Source organism: Podarcis cretensis (genome assembly GCF_951804945.1).
Source record: "Podarcis cretensis genome assembly, chromosome: 3".
In the NCBI taxonomy this organism is placed as follows: domain Eukaryota; kingdom Metazoa; phylum Chordata; class Lepidosauria; order Squamata; family Lacertidae; genus Podarcis; species Podarcis cretensis.
The window spans coordinates 42,273,816-42,290,031 of record NC_137172.1 but is presented as its reverse complement, the minus strand read 5'-3'; the positions used below and the strand labels follow the sequence as shown (position 1 = coordinate 42,290,031).

General features: G+C 40.2%; 1 protein-coding gene across 2 annotated transcripts in view; it reads left to right on the top strand.

Annotated features, from left to right (window-relative positions):
* The window catches only part of CRIM1 (cysteine rich transmembrane BMP regulator 1), a 131,055-nt gene that overhangs the window by 102,004 nt on the left and 12,835 nt on the right, over window positions 1–16,216 (top strand). For both annotated transcript variants that reach the window (XM_079969474.1, XM_079969475.1), the window contains 3 exons: window positions 10,462–10,618; window positions 14,124–14,245; window positions 15,441–15,650. In XM_079969474.1, the coding sequence (XP_079825600.1) occupies window positions 10,462–10,618; window positions 14,124–14,245; window positions 15,441–15,650 (489 nt within the window). The remainder of the gene's footprint in view (window positions 1–10,461; window positions 10,619–14,123; window positions 14,246–15,440; window positions 15,651–16,216) is intronic.

Sequence of the window (16,216 nt, the reverse complement as noted above, 5' to 3'; positions counted from 1 at the left end):
GACCCTGCAGATAAAGGTCAGTATGGCTCTATAAACAGTTTGGGAGCATTTGAATGGTCATCCACCATTTTTTAAAAGGTGTTTGTGATCCTGATTTACTGATGTAAAACAGTTCAGTTAGCATTGCTGTGCCCATGAAAATGGGGAGAGGGGAGAGAGCGCTATTCACACATTACATATAGCTAGCTACCTGTTCATCTCAAGGGAGTCAGCAGCACTCTCCCCTATTGCAATTTCCAGTATTCAGAAGGATATTCCCTCCAGCCATGGAGGCAGAACAGCCATTGATAGCCCTGTCCCTCATGAATGTCTGGGTTTACTAGACTCTTGATTAACTCCTCTCAAGCAGGCTTTCTTCTGAGATGGTTTTGGGATGAGGGAAGATAAATTCCACCTTAGACCTGAATGTGTGAAGCCACAAACTGACACCCAGTGGTCTCCATACACAAGCAGAAGTCAACTCACACAATGCTGGATTTCAGACATGTGCTCTAAGGAGTGTTTATTGGTGGGATTGCAAATTTGATGTTCGGGGTCAAGTCCTAATAAAAAGAACTGAGGGGAGCAGTTAACAGGGAAGCATTATGTGGTTGTTTTAGTTGGACATATATAAAGAAAGCTTAACGTTGAGTTCTAGTGCATCATGGGAACTAAGGGGATGTGCCAAATACTTCATGGAAGAGGTCAGTTTTGAGAGGATTTTGAAGGAAGTACGACAATGATTGTATTAGCCATAAGCTGTAACTTTATCAGCAGTGCCTTTTCAAGGGGTTAAGAATGATCAATGAGAGCTGATTTGTGATAGTACTTATGCAGATTGAAATAAACAAAAGCTAAAAACATAGACAGATCTATAGCTATAATTATAGACAAGTGTAAATATAATTGCACTTAGGAATTTAGTCCTGCATTTTCCTCCTTTCCAACCCTGACAGTGCTTTTGACAAACTGTCATTTAGAGGCTTCAGACTACAGGGAATGCCATTTGCTGTTCTTTTTGATTGCCCCTCTCTTCTGTCTGGTCAGTCCAGGGGATGGTGAACCATTTCTCACTGGTGGACTAGATCCTTATCCATATCCTATTTCACAGATGTCCTTATGACATCAGGAGATGCTGCACTTTAAAGCCCTGAGTGTTCTGAATGTAATGCACATCTGGGCAGTGTTGCAAACAGTCCTGTGCTACTCTTTGAATATCAGAAAAATAGCTAGTTTTTAGAGTTTTGAAGAGGAATGTAGGGAAATTTGTGAAAGAGGTTTTAAATAGTCCTGCACTGTTCTTTAAACTTCCAGAGGTTTAAAGGTTTTAAGCACCAGCGGTTCAAGGAGCAGCACAGGGTTGTTTACAGAAGGGAAACTGCTTGCAACTTCTGGCGCAGGGCATGCTCCCACTGCCGCCTTCTTCTTCTTCTTCTTCTTCTTCTTCTTCTTCTTCTTCTTCTTCTTCTTCTTCTTTGGCGATCACTCGTAGCCAAGTAAGATTGTCTTCTATAAACACGGTTTTAACAATGAGTCCGTAAGTGACTGTGGAGGCCAATTCTGGATCCACACGTCCTTCTACAATGGGGACATTGGTTTCCGGGCGGGAGTCGATCACGGTGTGGATTTGCCAAGCGTGCCTTCCTCTTAGCACGTTTCTCCCTTGCGTCCTGAGTTCGAGTGTCTTCAAACCCCATGACACCTATGGTAAAGGCTGTTCAGTCCCACTGCCAATCAGCTGATGAATGAGGGAAATGGCCTCATGGGACAGATTGGAACCCACAGTGGGTTCAGTGTGACCTGCATGCTATCCACTCCTGCTCTTAAGAGTTTGCCAAAAACCAGGGAGCTTTTCTTCTTCTTGAGCAATCCTGTTTTCTCTGCCCCCCCCCCCAGACCCAGAAATTCTACTTCTTGGCCACTTGCCTGGCATCATGACTAGTTGTCCTGTTGTTTCCTCCACCTCTTTAATTTGTTTTGTTTTATTTGTACTTATAAACAGTGATGATAAAAGGCAAGAAAGCACAGGCTAGCAATTTTTTCTTTGTTAAGTTGATATTCGAACTACACTTTGCTTATGGTAGCTGAATACTTAATCTGTGATTCTCAAAAAACCTTTAGAAATAAATATATACAAGCTGGGGGAGGAAATATTCATTAGCATTTCTACCATATAATGCATTTCTTTTAAACAACTAATAATGGTTAGCAAAATATACTGTGATGTATGTCAGTTCTAACATTATAGAGTTGATCTAGTTGAACATGATCTGTATTTTTACCTCCACCAAATGAAAAACCAGTCCTGAGTGTGGAGCTCCCTGCAGCACTACTTCTCCATACCTTTGGTTTCAGTAGGGTTTGTTGTCCCTGCTGCCACCAGTAAATGGGAATTAATGCATCAGTTGGGCCCCAAGAGACATGGACAATGAAGGAGCTGCTGCAGTGACCCGCAACACCTATCCCATGTTTGTCTTCCCCAAGTGCAAGTTGGTTCCCTTGCTGGAAGTGAGGAGAAGCATTATATGTAAAGGATGTGTACACTTGTGAAGAGATCTGTGACTTGGAACATGGAAGACAGATTGAGAGTTTATGGGTAAAAATTGTAGGAGAGGGAAACAACAGTGACCTTAATGGGTGCGGCTGCTATAGAGCTCCAAGGCAGACTGAAGACTTGGGTGTGCCTTGATAGAGCAGATTACCAAGCATTCAGAAACGAGAGATATACGAATCATGGGAGACGTCAATTACCCCAATATCTGTTGGAATGCAAACTTTGCCAATAATGTAAAGCCCAACAAATTTCTCAGTTGCCTTGCTGACAATTTCATTTCCCAGAAGGTGGAAGAAGTAACAAGGGGGTCATCTCTCTTGGACACTATCCTCACCAACAGGAAGGAACTGATCAATGAAGTGAAAGTACATGGGAACCTTGGGAGGAAGTGATCGTGTTCTCTTGGGTTTCATTATACAGAGGCAAGGGAAAGCTGAATGTAGTTGGACATGCACTCTGGACTTTAAGACTGCTGATTTCAGAAAGCTTAAGAAGCTACTGGGTGAGATCCCATGGTCAGAAATACTCAAAGAAAAAGGGAGTTCAAGGTGAATGGGAGTTTCTCATTGAAGGTGAAATATTGAAGGCACAAATGCAGGCAATTCCAACAAGAAAAAATGGTGAGAGGCACCTAAAGAAACCAGTGTGGCTGTAAGGATGAGCTGAGATGTTAAGGGCATCTTTAAGAAATGGAATAAGAAATGGAGAAATCACAAAAGAGGAGTATGCACAAGTAGCCAACTTACAAGAGAGGTTAAAAATAATAAGAACAAACAAGTGGTAGGTCCTCTGTGTGGAGAATATGGATAAGTGCTATTGAGTGACAGAGAGAAGGTGGAACTGCTCAACACCTACTTTGCCTCTGTCGTCATGCAAAAGGAAAACAGTGCCCCACCTGGTGATAACAGAATAATTGATACAAGGAAGGAGGTGCAGACCAAGATAGGAAAAGAGAGTGATGAGGGAACATGTAGCTACTTTAAATGAATTCAAATCTCCAGGGCCTGGTGAGCTGCACCCAGGGATACTCAAAAGGAGCTTATGGATGTAATCTCAGAGCCTTTTGTCTATAATCATTGAGAATTGTTGGAGAACTGCTGAGGTCCCTGTGGATTGGAGGTCTGCAATTGTTGACCCCATTTTCAAAAAGCCGGGGGAGAAGACCCAGGTAACTACTGACCGATCAGCTTGATGTTGATATGAGGAAAGGTCCCAGAACAGATAATTAAATAGTCAATTTGTGAGCACTTAGAAAAGGAGGCTGTGATTACCCCAGCATGAGTTTCTCGAAAACAAGTCATGCCAGATGAATCTCATTTGGTTTGGTTTGGTTTGGTTTTTTGATAGTTACAAGCTTGTTGGATCAGGAGAATGCTGTGGACATAATGTATCTTGATATCAGTAAGGCTTTTGACAAAGTTCCCCGTGATATTCTTGTGGAGAAGGTGATAAAATGTTGGCTGGGTGAGGTAACTGTTAGGTGGATTTGTAGCTGGTTGACTGACCAAACCTAAAGACTACTAATGGTTCCCTGCCACCCTATAAAAAAAAGTGACAAGTAGAGTGCCCCAGGGTTCTGTCCTGAGCCCCTTGTTCAACATGTTTATACACAATTTGTACTAGGCTGCATCAACATAACGATTGTGTCCAAGTCAAGGGAAGTAACAGTACTGCTTTATTCTGCCTTGGTCAGACCACTTTGGGAGTCCTGTGTCCAGTTCTGGGTGCCACAATGTAAGAATGCTAGCTGGAACATGTGCAGAGGACACCCAGGGTGATCAAGTGTCTGGAAACCAAGCCTTATGAGGCGAGGCACAATTAAAGGAGTTGGGTATGTTTAGCCTTGTAAAGAGGAGACAGAGAGGAAATATGATAGCCATCTTCAGATATCTTAAGGGCTGTCACATGGAAGATAGAGCAAGCTTCTTTTCTCCTTCTCTGGAGGCTGGGACCTGAACCAATGGTTTCAAGTTACAAGAAAGTAGATTCTGACTAAACATCAGGAAGAACTTTGTAACAGCAAGAGCTGTTCAACAGTGGAATAGTCTCCCTTGGAAGGTGATGGACTCTCTTTCCTTGGAGGTTTTTAAGCAAAGGTTGAATGGCTACCTGTCATGTATGCTTTCATTGAGATTTCTGCATTGCAAGGCCCCTTCCAACTCCACAATTCTATGATGATTCTGTGATTCACCTTATGGTTGTGAACATATAGTAAACAAGGTACACTTAAGGATATAATAAGCTGGTTTTCTATACATGTTCACAGCTTATCTTTTAAAATCACATGTGGTTATTGCTGTAGCTACTCATTACTATTTTGTACAACACAAGTTATGACCATCATTTTCTGTCTTACCAATATTTTCATACAAACCATAGTTTGAAAATTCTAAAAACTAACATATCTGTGAACTTGCAGTGTTCTCGTGTTTCTTCTGTACATTTGAATTGACTATCAGGTTGTTAGCTTTCACAAATTCATATGCAATGGGGTTTTGGATTTTAAGTTCCCAAAGAGGAGGTGTTGTTTCAATTTTTAATAGGCCTTCTGAGGTAGTAGTAGGTGGCACTTTGCTGAGTGCACAAACTGAAGATAACATATTCAGGTTGTTGCAAAACCTTGCCTATTTGTTTGCTTCTTTGCTTGCTTCTTTATATTGCACACTCTGAGAAGTTTAGAATGGTTTACATGGAGTTTCCAGGTTATCTCCCTTAACAAACAATTATTAGGCTAAGACCTACTGAGCTTTAACAGTGTAGCAGCAGCATGTGCCTGTTCCCTCTGAACTGAGTTTGTACCTACTATTTTTTTTGTCCCCAAGTAATATGGTACAACATACAAGTTGGGCTTCCCTTTTACATGTGTGGTAAAAAGGAAGGAAATGGGAATAAGAAAAGCAGCATCTCTTGCTGGGTGAGTTTTAAGAACAAGTAGCTCAAAGTTCTGCTTGCTTTCATAAATAATATCCAATAAGTGGGTTGCTATTTGTATTCATCAGCTTTTAGTCAAGTTGTATTAGTTTCCACTAAGTGTGGAATTCTCTTTCTTTACTGTTTTGCCTGGCCATCTTTTGAAAAAGAATAGGAAAGATCAAGAAGAAAAGAGGGGAGATAGTATTTGGTAAAAGGATTTAACCAGAAGAAAGTCAAATAAAAAATGAGGCAAAATAGAAAAAATAAGTTACTTAATTTATACCTGGCATTTTGGCCTAGGATGAAATATCCAATTCAGGCCTAAAGCAATGGAGAAGCTATGCAGTCCTAAAGCAGTTGGCATAAAATATAATGGGGTAGATCTGGAAAAGCCCACAGAAGGGGGCTGCCTGCTGCTGATTTTACCATTCCTCTTCTCCCCCAGGCAAGCCTGTGAAAAACTGCTCCTGCAGGTTGGAGGGTCCTACTGAATAGTGTGAGCGGTTCACTTGTGGAAGTTGCCTCTGCCCAATCTGGGGGATTCCCTTTAACTTCCCATGCTGCGGCCCACTTCTTCAGCCACAGCCAGCCCCCGCCCCCGCCTTTTGAACAGACTTTTCAGTGAGTTGCCAGGGAAAGGAGGGGGCAGGAAAGTAATTATTTATTTATTTTAAATATTTATAATTATGACTTATATTATACTAAATTATAATATATTTTTAGGAGTCGCCTTCTGTAGACTTTTCTTTGGATCCAACCCAGTAACAATAAACTATGCAAATATAAAACACTGTAGTTTTAAAACCGGCAAAAACTATGTAATGCATCAGAAGTCAGTTAACAAAGTGCCCTCTATAATAAAAGTACCCATCTAAAAAGAGGAAGGGGATACCTCATAGATGTTTCTCAAAGTCTGAAATTAGCACCATTTTGGGAAAACAGTTCTGACCAAGAACTTATTTGATTCAGCAGTTGCTGTCCAAAACATGAGGAGAATTGAGTATGTTTCTCTCAGATCATTGACTTATTTTTTATATATATAAGTGCTCCAGAAATACACTAGGAATATGGCAGTACAGTTGCAACCAACGAAAAACACAGGATACTGTTCTTACATTCCTAAATCTCATTGCTGAGTTTTGAATGACTTTTCCTTGTCTTGCCTGAGCACTTGAAAAGACCCATTCCATTTCCTCCAGGCTAGGTGGAACGTGAAACTTTTTTCCATCACTTTCTTGGTTTCCAAAAGCAATGGAGGCCACTAGCTGCCTGTGGAGTTGAAGGAAGCCTCCTCTTTCTCTTGGGTCCCAAGCTTCAATAGACAGTCTTTGAAGTAAGTGGTCCAGGATTTTCATTGTGTATGAAGAATCTGTGTGCAGGCACAAATGGCTAATCCCACATTATGTATTTGGTAAAAATATTTTTTATTACCACACATCCAAATTACCAAGAGCAATTTGGGAAGGAGATTTTGCCTCTGCTGTAATGCGTAATAATGCTGTATTATGAATATATGTGAATTTATACTAACTTGCAAGATATCCACACATAGTTATAAGCTGTATTTGGAAGAAGTGGTCTGAAGGATCTTAATTTGACTTTAATGTTATTGGGACATAATTTGCCATTAATGTTGTTGGAAGTTTTGCATGTCAGGTGTTGCATAGTACTTTGGAAAAGCCACACTGTTTTCTTTGTGACATCTGTATTAATGGATTATATATCATACATGCTGTTACTATGCTTACTTTTCAAGATACTTACTGTATTTTTGATGCAATATATCCTTGGCCTTATTGAATTCATTGTCATAAGATATGGTGATGGACATAAGCTTATGTATCTTCTTTTAAAAAAGGATTATAAAAATCATCAATCAACGACTATAATGACAGTTAAAAATGGCATTTTCATTTTCAGATGTCTTGTACCTCTGATTACCATACTCTGGAAAAAGAGGGTTGTTAACTCAGTGGCATCTGACTGGTGCTGAATTATCACTGATCTCATTCAGAAAATTAGTTCTTCTATTCAGAGATCAGGAGCTGAATTATCACTGATCTCATTCAGAAAATTAGTTCTTCTATTCAGGAGATCAGAGTGTACCCTTACTATACTCTACTGTATTAGATTAACAACATTGACGTTTAGAATCCTTTTGAACTATGCAGTTACTACCCTATTAAGAAAGTTTCTCAGTATTTTATTTTGGCATAATGGTTTGATCCATTGTTTCATCCATTCTCAGGTACATCCAATTTTTATTATCCATTCATTTTCACCTCGACTTCCTTTTCTGTTGCCTTTGCCTCGCATTTCCTTATATTGTGGATCGCTTCTTTATGCCTTACAGTGCAATACTGTTTACTCAAAAGTAAGACCTCTTGTATTCAGTGGGACTTGCGCCAAGGTAGTGGACCAAGATTGCAACCTTAGTAGCTGTAAAATACTTGTGTATTATTTACAATACTATTAAAAAGTAAGGTAAAAGTTTTCAGTAGTACATTATTAGTCACTCAAAACTGTTTGCATCTGTTTGCTTGTACATATCATGTGAGCTCCCCCTAGTGGTTGAAGGAATATCTGTTCAATTTGAAGAAGCCTTTTTTGTCTGTAATTTTCTGGAGTAGGTATGAGTGTGTTCAATCTTTTGGGTCTGTGTAGCTTCTTTTCAGTAAAGTCCGTCTCCTTGGTGGTTAATCTGAGTTCTTGTTTCTCCCTTGATCTAGCCACCTACCACTTTTCCTTTCCCTCAACATTTTTCTTGTTTATTTGCACAGACGTAGTATAGTCTAAAGACAAGACGAAGTCTATGCATTTGGCCAAGAAAATAGAAGATCACTATCCTTTTCATTGGTTCTACCACCCATACCAACTGCCTCAGTCCTTTTGTCCATTCAGAGGGAAATATGTCTGGTCCTCTCACCCCTTCTGGGATAATAATAATAATAATAATAATAATAATAATAATAATAATAATTTATTATTTATATCCCGCCCATCTGGCTGGGCCTTCCCAGCCACTCTGGGCGGCTTCCATAAAAACCAAAAATACAGTAAAATCACACGTTAAAAACTTCCATGAACAGGGCTGCCTTAAGATGTCTTCTGAATGTCAGGTAGTTGTTTATCGCTTTGACATCTGCTGGAAGGGCGTTCCACAGGGTGGGCGCCACTACCGAGAAGGCCCTCTGCCTGGTTCCCTGTAGCTTTGCTTCTCGCAATGAGGGAACCGCCAGAAGGCCCTCGGCGCTGGACCTCAGCGTCCGGGCAGAATGATGGGGGTGGAGACGCTCCTTCAGGTATACTGGACCAAGGCCGTTTAGGGCTTTAAAGGTCAGCACCAACACTTTGATAGGCAACAACTCCGAGTAGAGGACAACAGCAATTCCAGAGCATGTTCTCTTCTTCCTCTCAGTTCAAATACAAAAAAAAATCAGTTCTGACACAACCCTGCCACCAGTGGGAGGTCATATTCTAAAGTACTGAGATAGGTGGTGGTCCATAACATTGGGCTGCTGGGTGCTGCAAAGTTCTACAGCTGGAATTCGCTTCCATCCATCTCTGGTCTCTTAAGGATCCCCGAAAGAGGGGCAGCATTCTCTTTAAATGCTCCTGCACCGTACTGCAGCCGCTTGGGCTAACCCCAATGCATGCATTGTGAACCACCTGGAAATCTTTTGATGAAGGGTGGTATATATATCTAATAAATAAAATAAGGTGGACTTCTTTGCTGCAGCTGAGACAGCTTTGGGGAAGTGTGTCCTACAACATGCTGTCCCTAATAGGTAGCCAGCCTTTTATTAATGTCCAACCCTACATGGGTCAGCTTGGGTATGACCCACATGATGTCATGATACACAAGAGAAAAGTTACCATTGGTACTTACCTGTGAAGGTTCTTTTTCATACATATAACATGATACCAGGACATCACCCTATTGTGGTTATACTGGCTGCGTAACTCCTTCTGTTAAAATTTCTGAAACTTGCCAGTTTTTCCCACATTCTAGTTTTCTCTAGGCAGGGACTGTTGCGTGTTTGCCTTTTTGTGTTTGCTGTTTGCTTCTTGTATACATGGCTTATCTGCGTACAATTGGCTGTATGTACAACAAAGCACCAGAAGCCTCTTCAAATTGAGCAGCAATTTCTGCCTTCAACCACTTGGTGGAGCTCACATCCCACCTGATTTCATGATATGCATGAAAAATAACACTTCACAGGTAAGTACTAATGGTCTCACTTATTAGTATTATTCCGAATCCTGTGGATATATTCTAGACAAAAATATGATGATTTTATGTAAATTTCAACAGCAAGTGGTTTGAAAATCTGTAAATAAGAGACTTCTTTGGTGTGAGGATTCTATAGCCCTTTCAGAATTGCAAGGCTCTGATGCCTAATTCTGAATGCATTACATGAAACTCCTGCTGATTTAACCATTAACATAACTAGTTTAATTGGTGTATATGTAGGCAAGTTCCCTACTTGCAGTCTAGGGAAGCCATTTCTATGTAGTTTAGGGGAAAACCCATGTACCCAAAGCTTTTATTTGGTGGTCTTTTGCAACAGATTCCAGTTCTGAGGAAGCAGCATGATTTTTAAACTGCAGTTTGCAATTTATGTGTGGAAACTGCAGTAGAGAAGATATGGGGTGGGGTGGGGACTCTTAACTGAATAGAGAGGTCCGTTATGATTAAATGTTGTCTTTGGACTACAACTACTGTCTTCATCTATTGCTTCCAGAAAAGGCAAATTCATTTTGCAACTAGTTCTGTTGGCTCCCTCCTGTGCTTTCTTAAACATTTGCCTAACTAGTAGTCTACACAAATGTGAACTGCATCAAAATGAAATGTTCTTGCTCATGATTCCAGTCAGGCTGCCATGACCTATTCCAAGATACCATACTCTGTGAGGTGTGTTGCGCGGGTGGGGGGAGAGTATTCTTCATGTGCCTGCATTTCTGATATGAATAACTATTAGCGGTTTTTGCTAAGTTTCATGTGTTCTTCACAGGAGAAGAGCTGTGCACTGACCTCATGTCAGATTGTTCCTTGGATTGTGCCTTTGGCTTCCAGACTGATGTCCACAACTGTAAGACCTGCCAGTGTCGCCCACGACCTAAGAAATGCAAACCCATAGTATGTGACAAGTACTGTCCATTTGGATACTTGTACGTATTCTTACTTTTAAAACATACTTATCACAATCCATAAACAAATAATACTGTGTAAAACTCACTAACAGGAAAACATGTAGCATGCAGAGTATGTAATAGACTCAGAAGTACATATCAACATGGATAACTTTGAATGTATATACATTTACAAATGCTTTTGATTACCTAGAAATGGCAAAAAAATTATACTATAAAAAGAGAAGATTAGAACTTGAGAAGTATTTTCTTACTATCTCTTCTACCTCCTGTGGTCAGCTGAAATTGATGTGTGGGTTACTGAACAGTTGTTTGAGGAGCATTACTGAAGCACCATCAGAAGAAATAGTTCGTGTGAATTCAGCCAAAAGAAAAACTTCTGCCAAATTCTGCTTAGCAAAGTACCCCTAATACCCCTTCTTAATGATATTTGGTCTCCACTGAGCACTTTTATCTCATCCATCAGCCTAGGGGTGGGTATGTCCACCTGTTTTGACTATGCTCACTCATGGCATGTGGCCCCTGGACGTTTGTCCATGAGGGAATATCATGCTGTGACTGGCAAAGATTCTTTATCCCGTTTTACAATATTCCAGCCTTGATGGGTCATTGATTATTATGGCCAGATCCTCTCTCCCCAAGATGGGACCTCGATGGGCACTCACAAGCTACCTAATCTCATCCTTAAGGAAAAGTGTGACTCCAATCAATTTGTGATCACAATTTGTACTGCCTGAGCAGATAAGCACGATTCTTGGAACTGTGATGCCAAGCACCTGAGGGCTTGGCCCTTGCCTTTAAGGCAACCGAAGGCGATTACTTAAAGATAGTGGTCAGTGCCTCCTTAGACTGATGGAGAATATAGCTCCACAATCTACAACAAGGCTGTTGTAAAACTTTGTTGAAGAAACTATTTCTAAGTCACAACATTTTGGACAACTTACAGACAGTCTCCCATAATCTCTTTTGAGGCAAGGTGCTTGGTGCATGTGGTCGCAGCTCAATTCAAGGGATCCCTGGATGTTAGAAATTATCTAAATCTAATTCAGTCCAGCCTCAAGTTCAGTTTCAGGATGGAGAGAAGTCATTATCACCTTGTTTGATATACTGATGAGGAACTGGCCGTGGGGTGGGGGGTAGGCTGTTGGTTCTCCTGGACTTCTCTTCAGCTTTCACCACCATCACCATTATAAGTTTCCAGGTTGCCTGGTTGGAATAGGACTTGGATGCACTTTGCTGCAGTGGCTCCTGGTCCTTCCCAGAGGGACAAACCAAAAGGAACTACTGTGGAACTACTTTTAGTTGCTTCGCTGCTGGTCTGTGGTGTTTCCACATGGTTCCCATCTTGTTCTCGCGTGAAACCACTGGGAGAGGTCATCCAGTGATTTGGAGTGCTGTGTCGTCAATAAATAGATGAGACCCAGCTCTAGTTCTCTTTTTCATTTGTGTCTAGAGAAGCTGGTGAAATTTAACCATTGGGTCAGACTCTGTACTGGTGCCGCATCTGGTGGATAAGATGATGTCTGCACTTGAAATTTTGAATAAAGACTGGTGCATCTTGCATATTCCTACATGAAATGAGTTTCTTAGTTTTTTCTTCTGAACTCAGAAAGAAGATAAGACAAGGCCACAGCCAAAATCTTACTGAAATAGTTTAGACAAGAATTACTGTTTCTCTGTTCTGAGATAGCCTGGATAGCTCAGTTGGTTAGAGTGTGGTGCTAATGATTCCAAGGTTGCAGCTTATTTTAATCCCCATATGGGGTAGCTGCATATTCCTGCATTAAAGGGGATTGGGACTAGATGGTCCTCAGGGTCCCTCCCAACTCTACAATTCTATGAACAGGAGTAGCTGTGCCAAGCTCTATTAAAAAAATAACATAGGAAAAGATATATCTTTCTTAAGTTACCTATAATTTTCTGTGGCTGCTGCTAGTGTCAGCACACACTTCTAAGTGTTGTCAATTCAAATATGGAATTGTAGCTGTTCGCACAGATGTCCAGCCAACTGAGTTTCTGAGCACAAGGTTGGCCTAAGTGGTAATGGTTCTTTTAAGGTTTTAAGGTAAGCTTACAAGGTAGATATGCCAGACCTTTCTAAAATGTTGATTCTGGTATTCATGTGCATCTTTCTTTTCTGATTTCTCATAGTATTAGATCCTTCTATAAATTTACAGTGCAATCCTTATACTCCAAAGTATGCCCCACTTTGTGTAGCTCCATAGTAAATGTTTTTAAAATCACAATCTTAGGGCCCAAGTAAATTTTACACATGCATGCATGGATTTTGTACCTCCTCAAGTCTTTTTTTTTTAAGCTGCAATGAGCCCAAATGCAGGTAGAAGGTGATATTCACCTTAAGTTTTACTCAACATAGACCCATTAAAATTAATGTGCTTGACTTAACTTAGGTCCATTAATTTCAGTAGGTCTACTCAGAGTTTGCAGGGGAAGGAGCTATAAACTTTTCTTGATGTCATTTTCCCAGCTAAAATCCCACACAGGTGCTTTTTTGCCCTAGAAAGAAAGAAAACACCTTTAGAGGTGGGGCGGTTAGTTTTTGTTGTGAAAACTCTACAGCAGGAATACAGAATTTCTGGCACACAGGACAATCTTGGCCCACCTGGAAGTCCAGGTTACGGTAGCTTTTGAAGCCATATCCACCAAACCACGGTCACCTATCCATCAGCTGACAACCCCATCCTGTGGGGAATGTGTTAGTGAAACCAGCCCCTTCAGCCAGCAGAATTTAACCATCATTCATCAGCTAGAACAGAGGGTTCTGTTCTGGGAGTTATTTTGCCAGCATATTCCCTGGGGAATGCACTGGGGAATGAGATTCCTGTATTGAGCAGGAAGGTCTGGTGAGCAGACAGTTCAGGTCTGCTGGATGCTGCTTTAGCATCACATCCCTGACAGGCACTGCAATGGTGAAGCACAACCCTTCCCCCCACGTGGGTGGGAGCCACCACCTATCAGTCACCTGATGTTTCTGTGACATCATGTTTGGCCAGCGGTTGCAGGAAATCTGACCCACCAGGTCAAAAGTGTTCCACACTCCTCTATAGGAGAAGGGTTACCGCCACCATAGTTTCAGTCCTGAGGTGGGGGAAGCTGCTGTTTTCTTTAAAAGTTATAAAAGATTGCAAGTAATCAAAAACTTGTAATCTTGTTTACACAATTGTTGTCTAGTTTTGTTCTGTTTCTTTGCCTATGAGATGGAGAAGAGTTCATAATGTTCTGTAATTTGTAAGTGTTTTTATATACACACCAAAACAGTTGTTCCTAAGTGATGCTATAAACAGGACCTTGCTGCAAGCCATCTCACAATACAAACAAAAGGCTTAAATTTCTTCTACAAGGTTTTTTTTTTCTTTTTGTTTCACTCCCTTTGAGAACAGAATTATAATTAAATAACTTTCAACATTTGTCATTTCAGGGGGAAAAATGTAGTAATTACAAATGTTTAGGCTGCTTCTTAAAGTATAACTAATCAAAATATATATCTTTTTAAATCGTGTAGGAAGAACAAACATGGATGTGAAATTTGCCGCTGTAAAAAATGCCCAGAACTTTCATGTGGTAAGATTTGTCCAATGGGCTACCAGCAAAACAATCAAGGATGCCTTGTCTGCAAATGTACAGGTAGACTCAACTCCTTCAGAGCTGTTTCTTTTCAACCCATTTTGATATTAAGGAAAATGTAATATGTCTTGAAAGTGAGTCCCATCTAACCCCAACTATAATAACAATAATAATGGTGGTGGTAATTAATTAATTAATTAATTAATTAATTAATTGGAATTTGAAAATGAAAAACTTGAACAAGCAGATTCAATTATTGCTTATTTTATTCAATCTATAAAAAACCCTGTATAGTATCATATTCTTAAAAGTGTTTTTATACCTACAGTTAAAAGATCACTGTACATTATAGATGTCAATTATTTGAAAAATGGCCAATTATTTGTAGTGGATTCATTATGCACCCTTATCCAGAGCATCTATGTAGACATAGGGCTCTTAGGTGCATGTGTTTCACTGGATAATTCTAATTGGCATTCAGAGGAATGGACACATGGATCTTCATTTCACTTGAACTGACCACAGAAGCCCTTGTGATGTGAGCATCACTCAAGGAAAGGATCAGGACCAGGATATTGGTCCTTAGTGTAAGATACAAGTTCTCAGTAAGAAACAGTGGTATAAAACAGATCTGTACAACCCTACAGCCCTTTAATACCTAGCATACTACTACTACTACTACTACTACTACTACTAATAATAATAATAATAATAATAATAATTTATTTATTTATACCCCACCCATCTGGCTGGGTTTCCCCAGCCACTCTGGGCGGCTGTTGGCTAGGTAGATGTTAAACAGAAGGAGAGGAGGCAATGAGTAACTGTTCTCCAGACTTCAGTACCCAAAATAGTTGGGAAATGTTCACAATCTTCAGTTAGATCGCTCTCCCATGCATTCTGAAAGATAGTATTGTCCTTCACAGAGCCACCTTTTGGTGGATACATACAGAAGAATACTACTTCATGAATGCAGTGTTTGAATATTCTTCTTTTATCAACTTTTGAAAAAATAAACCTACAGATCTCTTTCTAGTTCTTTGAGTTTGTTCCCATTAACTATTAAATATTCTGTATGTGTGCCCTTCAGCATTCTGCTGTTGGAAGCATATTAGAAATCTATGCTATACATAGCCTCTCAGTCTGAACATTTTACTAAGTTGCTACAACAAATACAAGAGAAGATTTAGCTGTTGGTTGTTATTACCATCCTATTAATGCACTGGTTGTTTTTTAAAAAAACAAACTTGTACAGAGATACCAGCTTCTGTAATGCCACCAGCGAAGGCAGGTTCTTGCTTGTCAGTGGATGGGCACCGTCATGAAAATGAAGAAAGTTGGCATGATGGCTGCCGCGAATGCTACTGTCATAATGGACGGGAGATGTGTGCTTTGATCACCTGCTCTGTACCAAACTGTGGCAATCCCACCATACATCCAGGGCAATGTTGCCCATCATGTCCAGGTACCATTTTGCGTTCCCTATTGGGCTATAAAGCACACCTTGCTTTCTATCTGCATCTCTTTTTCTCCTTTTGGAGGAAAATTGAACAGTAAAGACAAAGTATTTTGTCTCCACATAATTCTGCCTTGAGCTTTGTAAGTTAACAATTGACACTAAGTTTATATATCACAAATGTTCAGTTTTAGCCATAAAATATATTGCCTAGTATTTTTTCTGAGTACTGTTAGCATTTTAATTTAATGCAGACAAATAAAGTCTTGAGAGCAGAAGGAAGGAGGTGTACTTCAGCATTTAGTAGTTTTTATTTCCAATAAAGGGGGAGGGGAGTAGAATTCTCTAAATTTTAGATGCACTTACTGTGAGGCAGACAGCATAATATTTCTCAAATTCTGTCCCAGTTGCTGCCAACCTGTCAGTGACTTTTGAATCGAATTTATTAGTTGAGTTAGTATTTTTTCTTACTGCATATGTACACCTATTTCATACTCTATGCACAGAGTTCACCCTGATGTGGCAAGGAAACTAACCCAAACATCACTACAAACTATTGCTTTTTCTTGAATCAT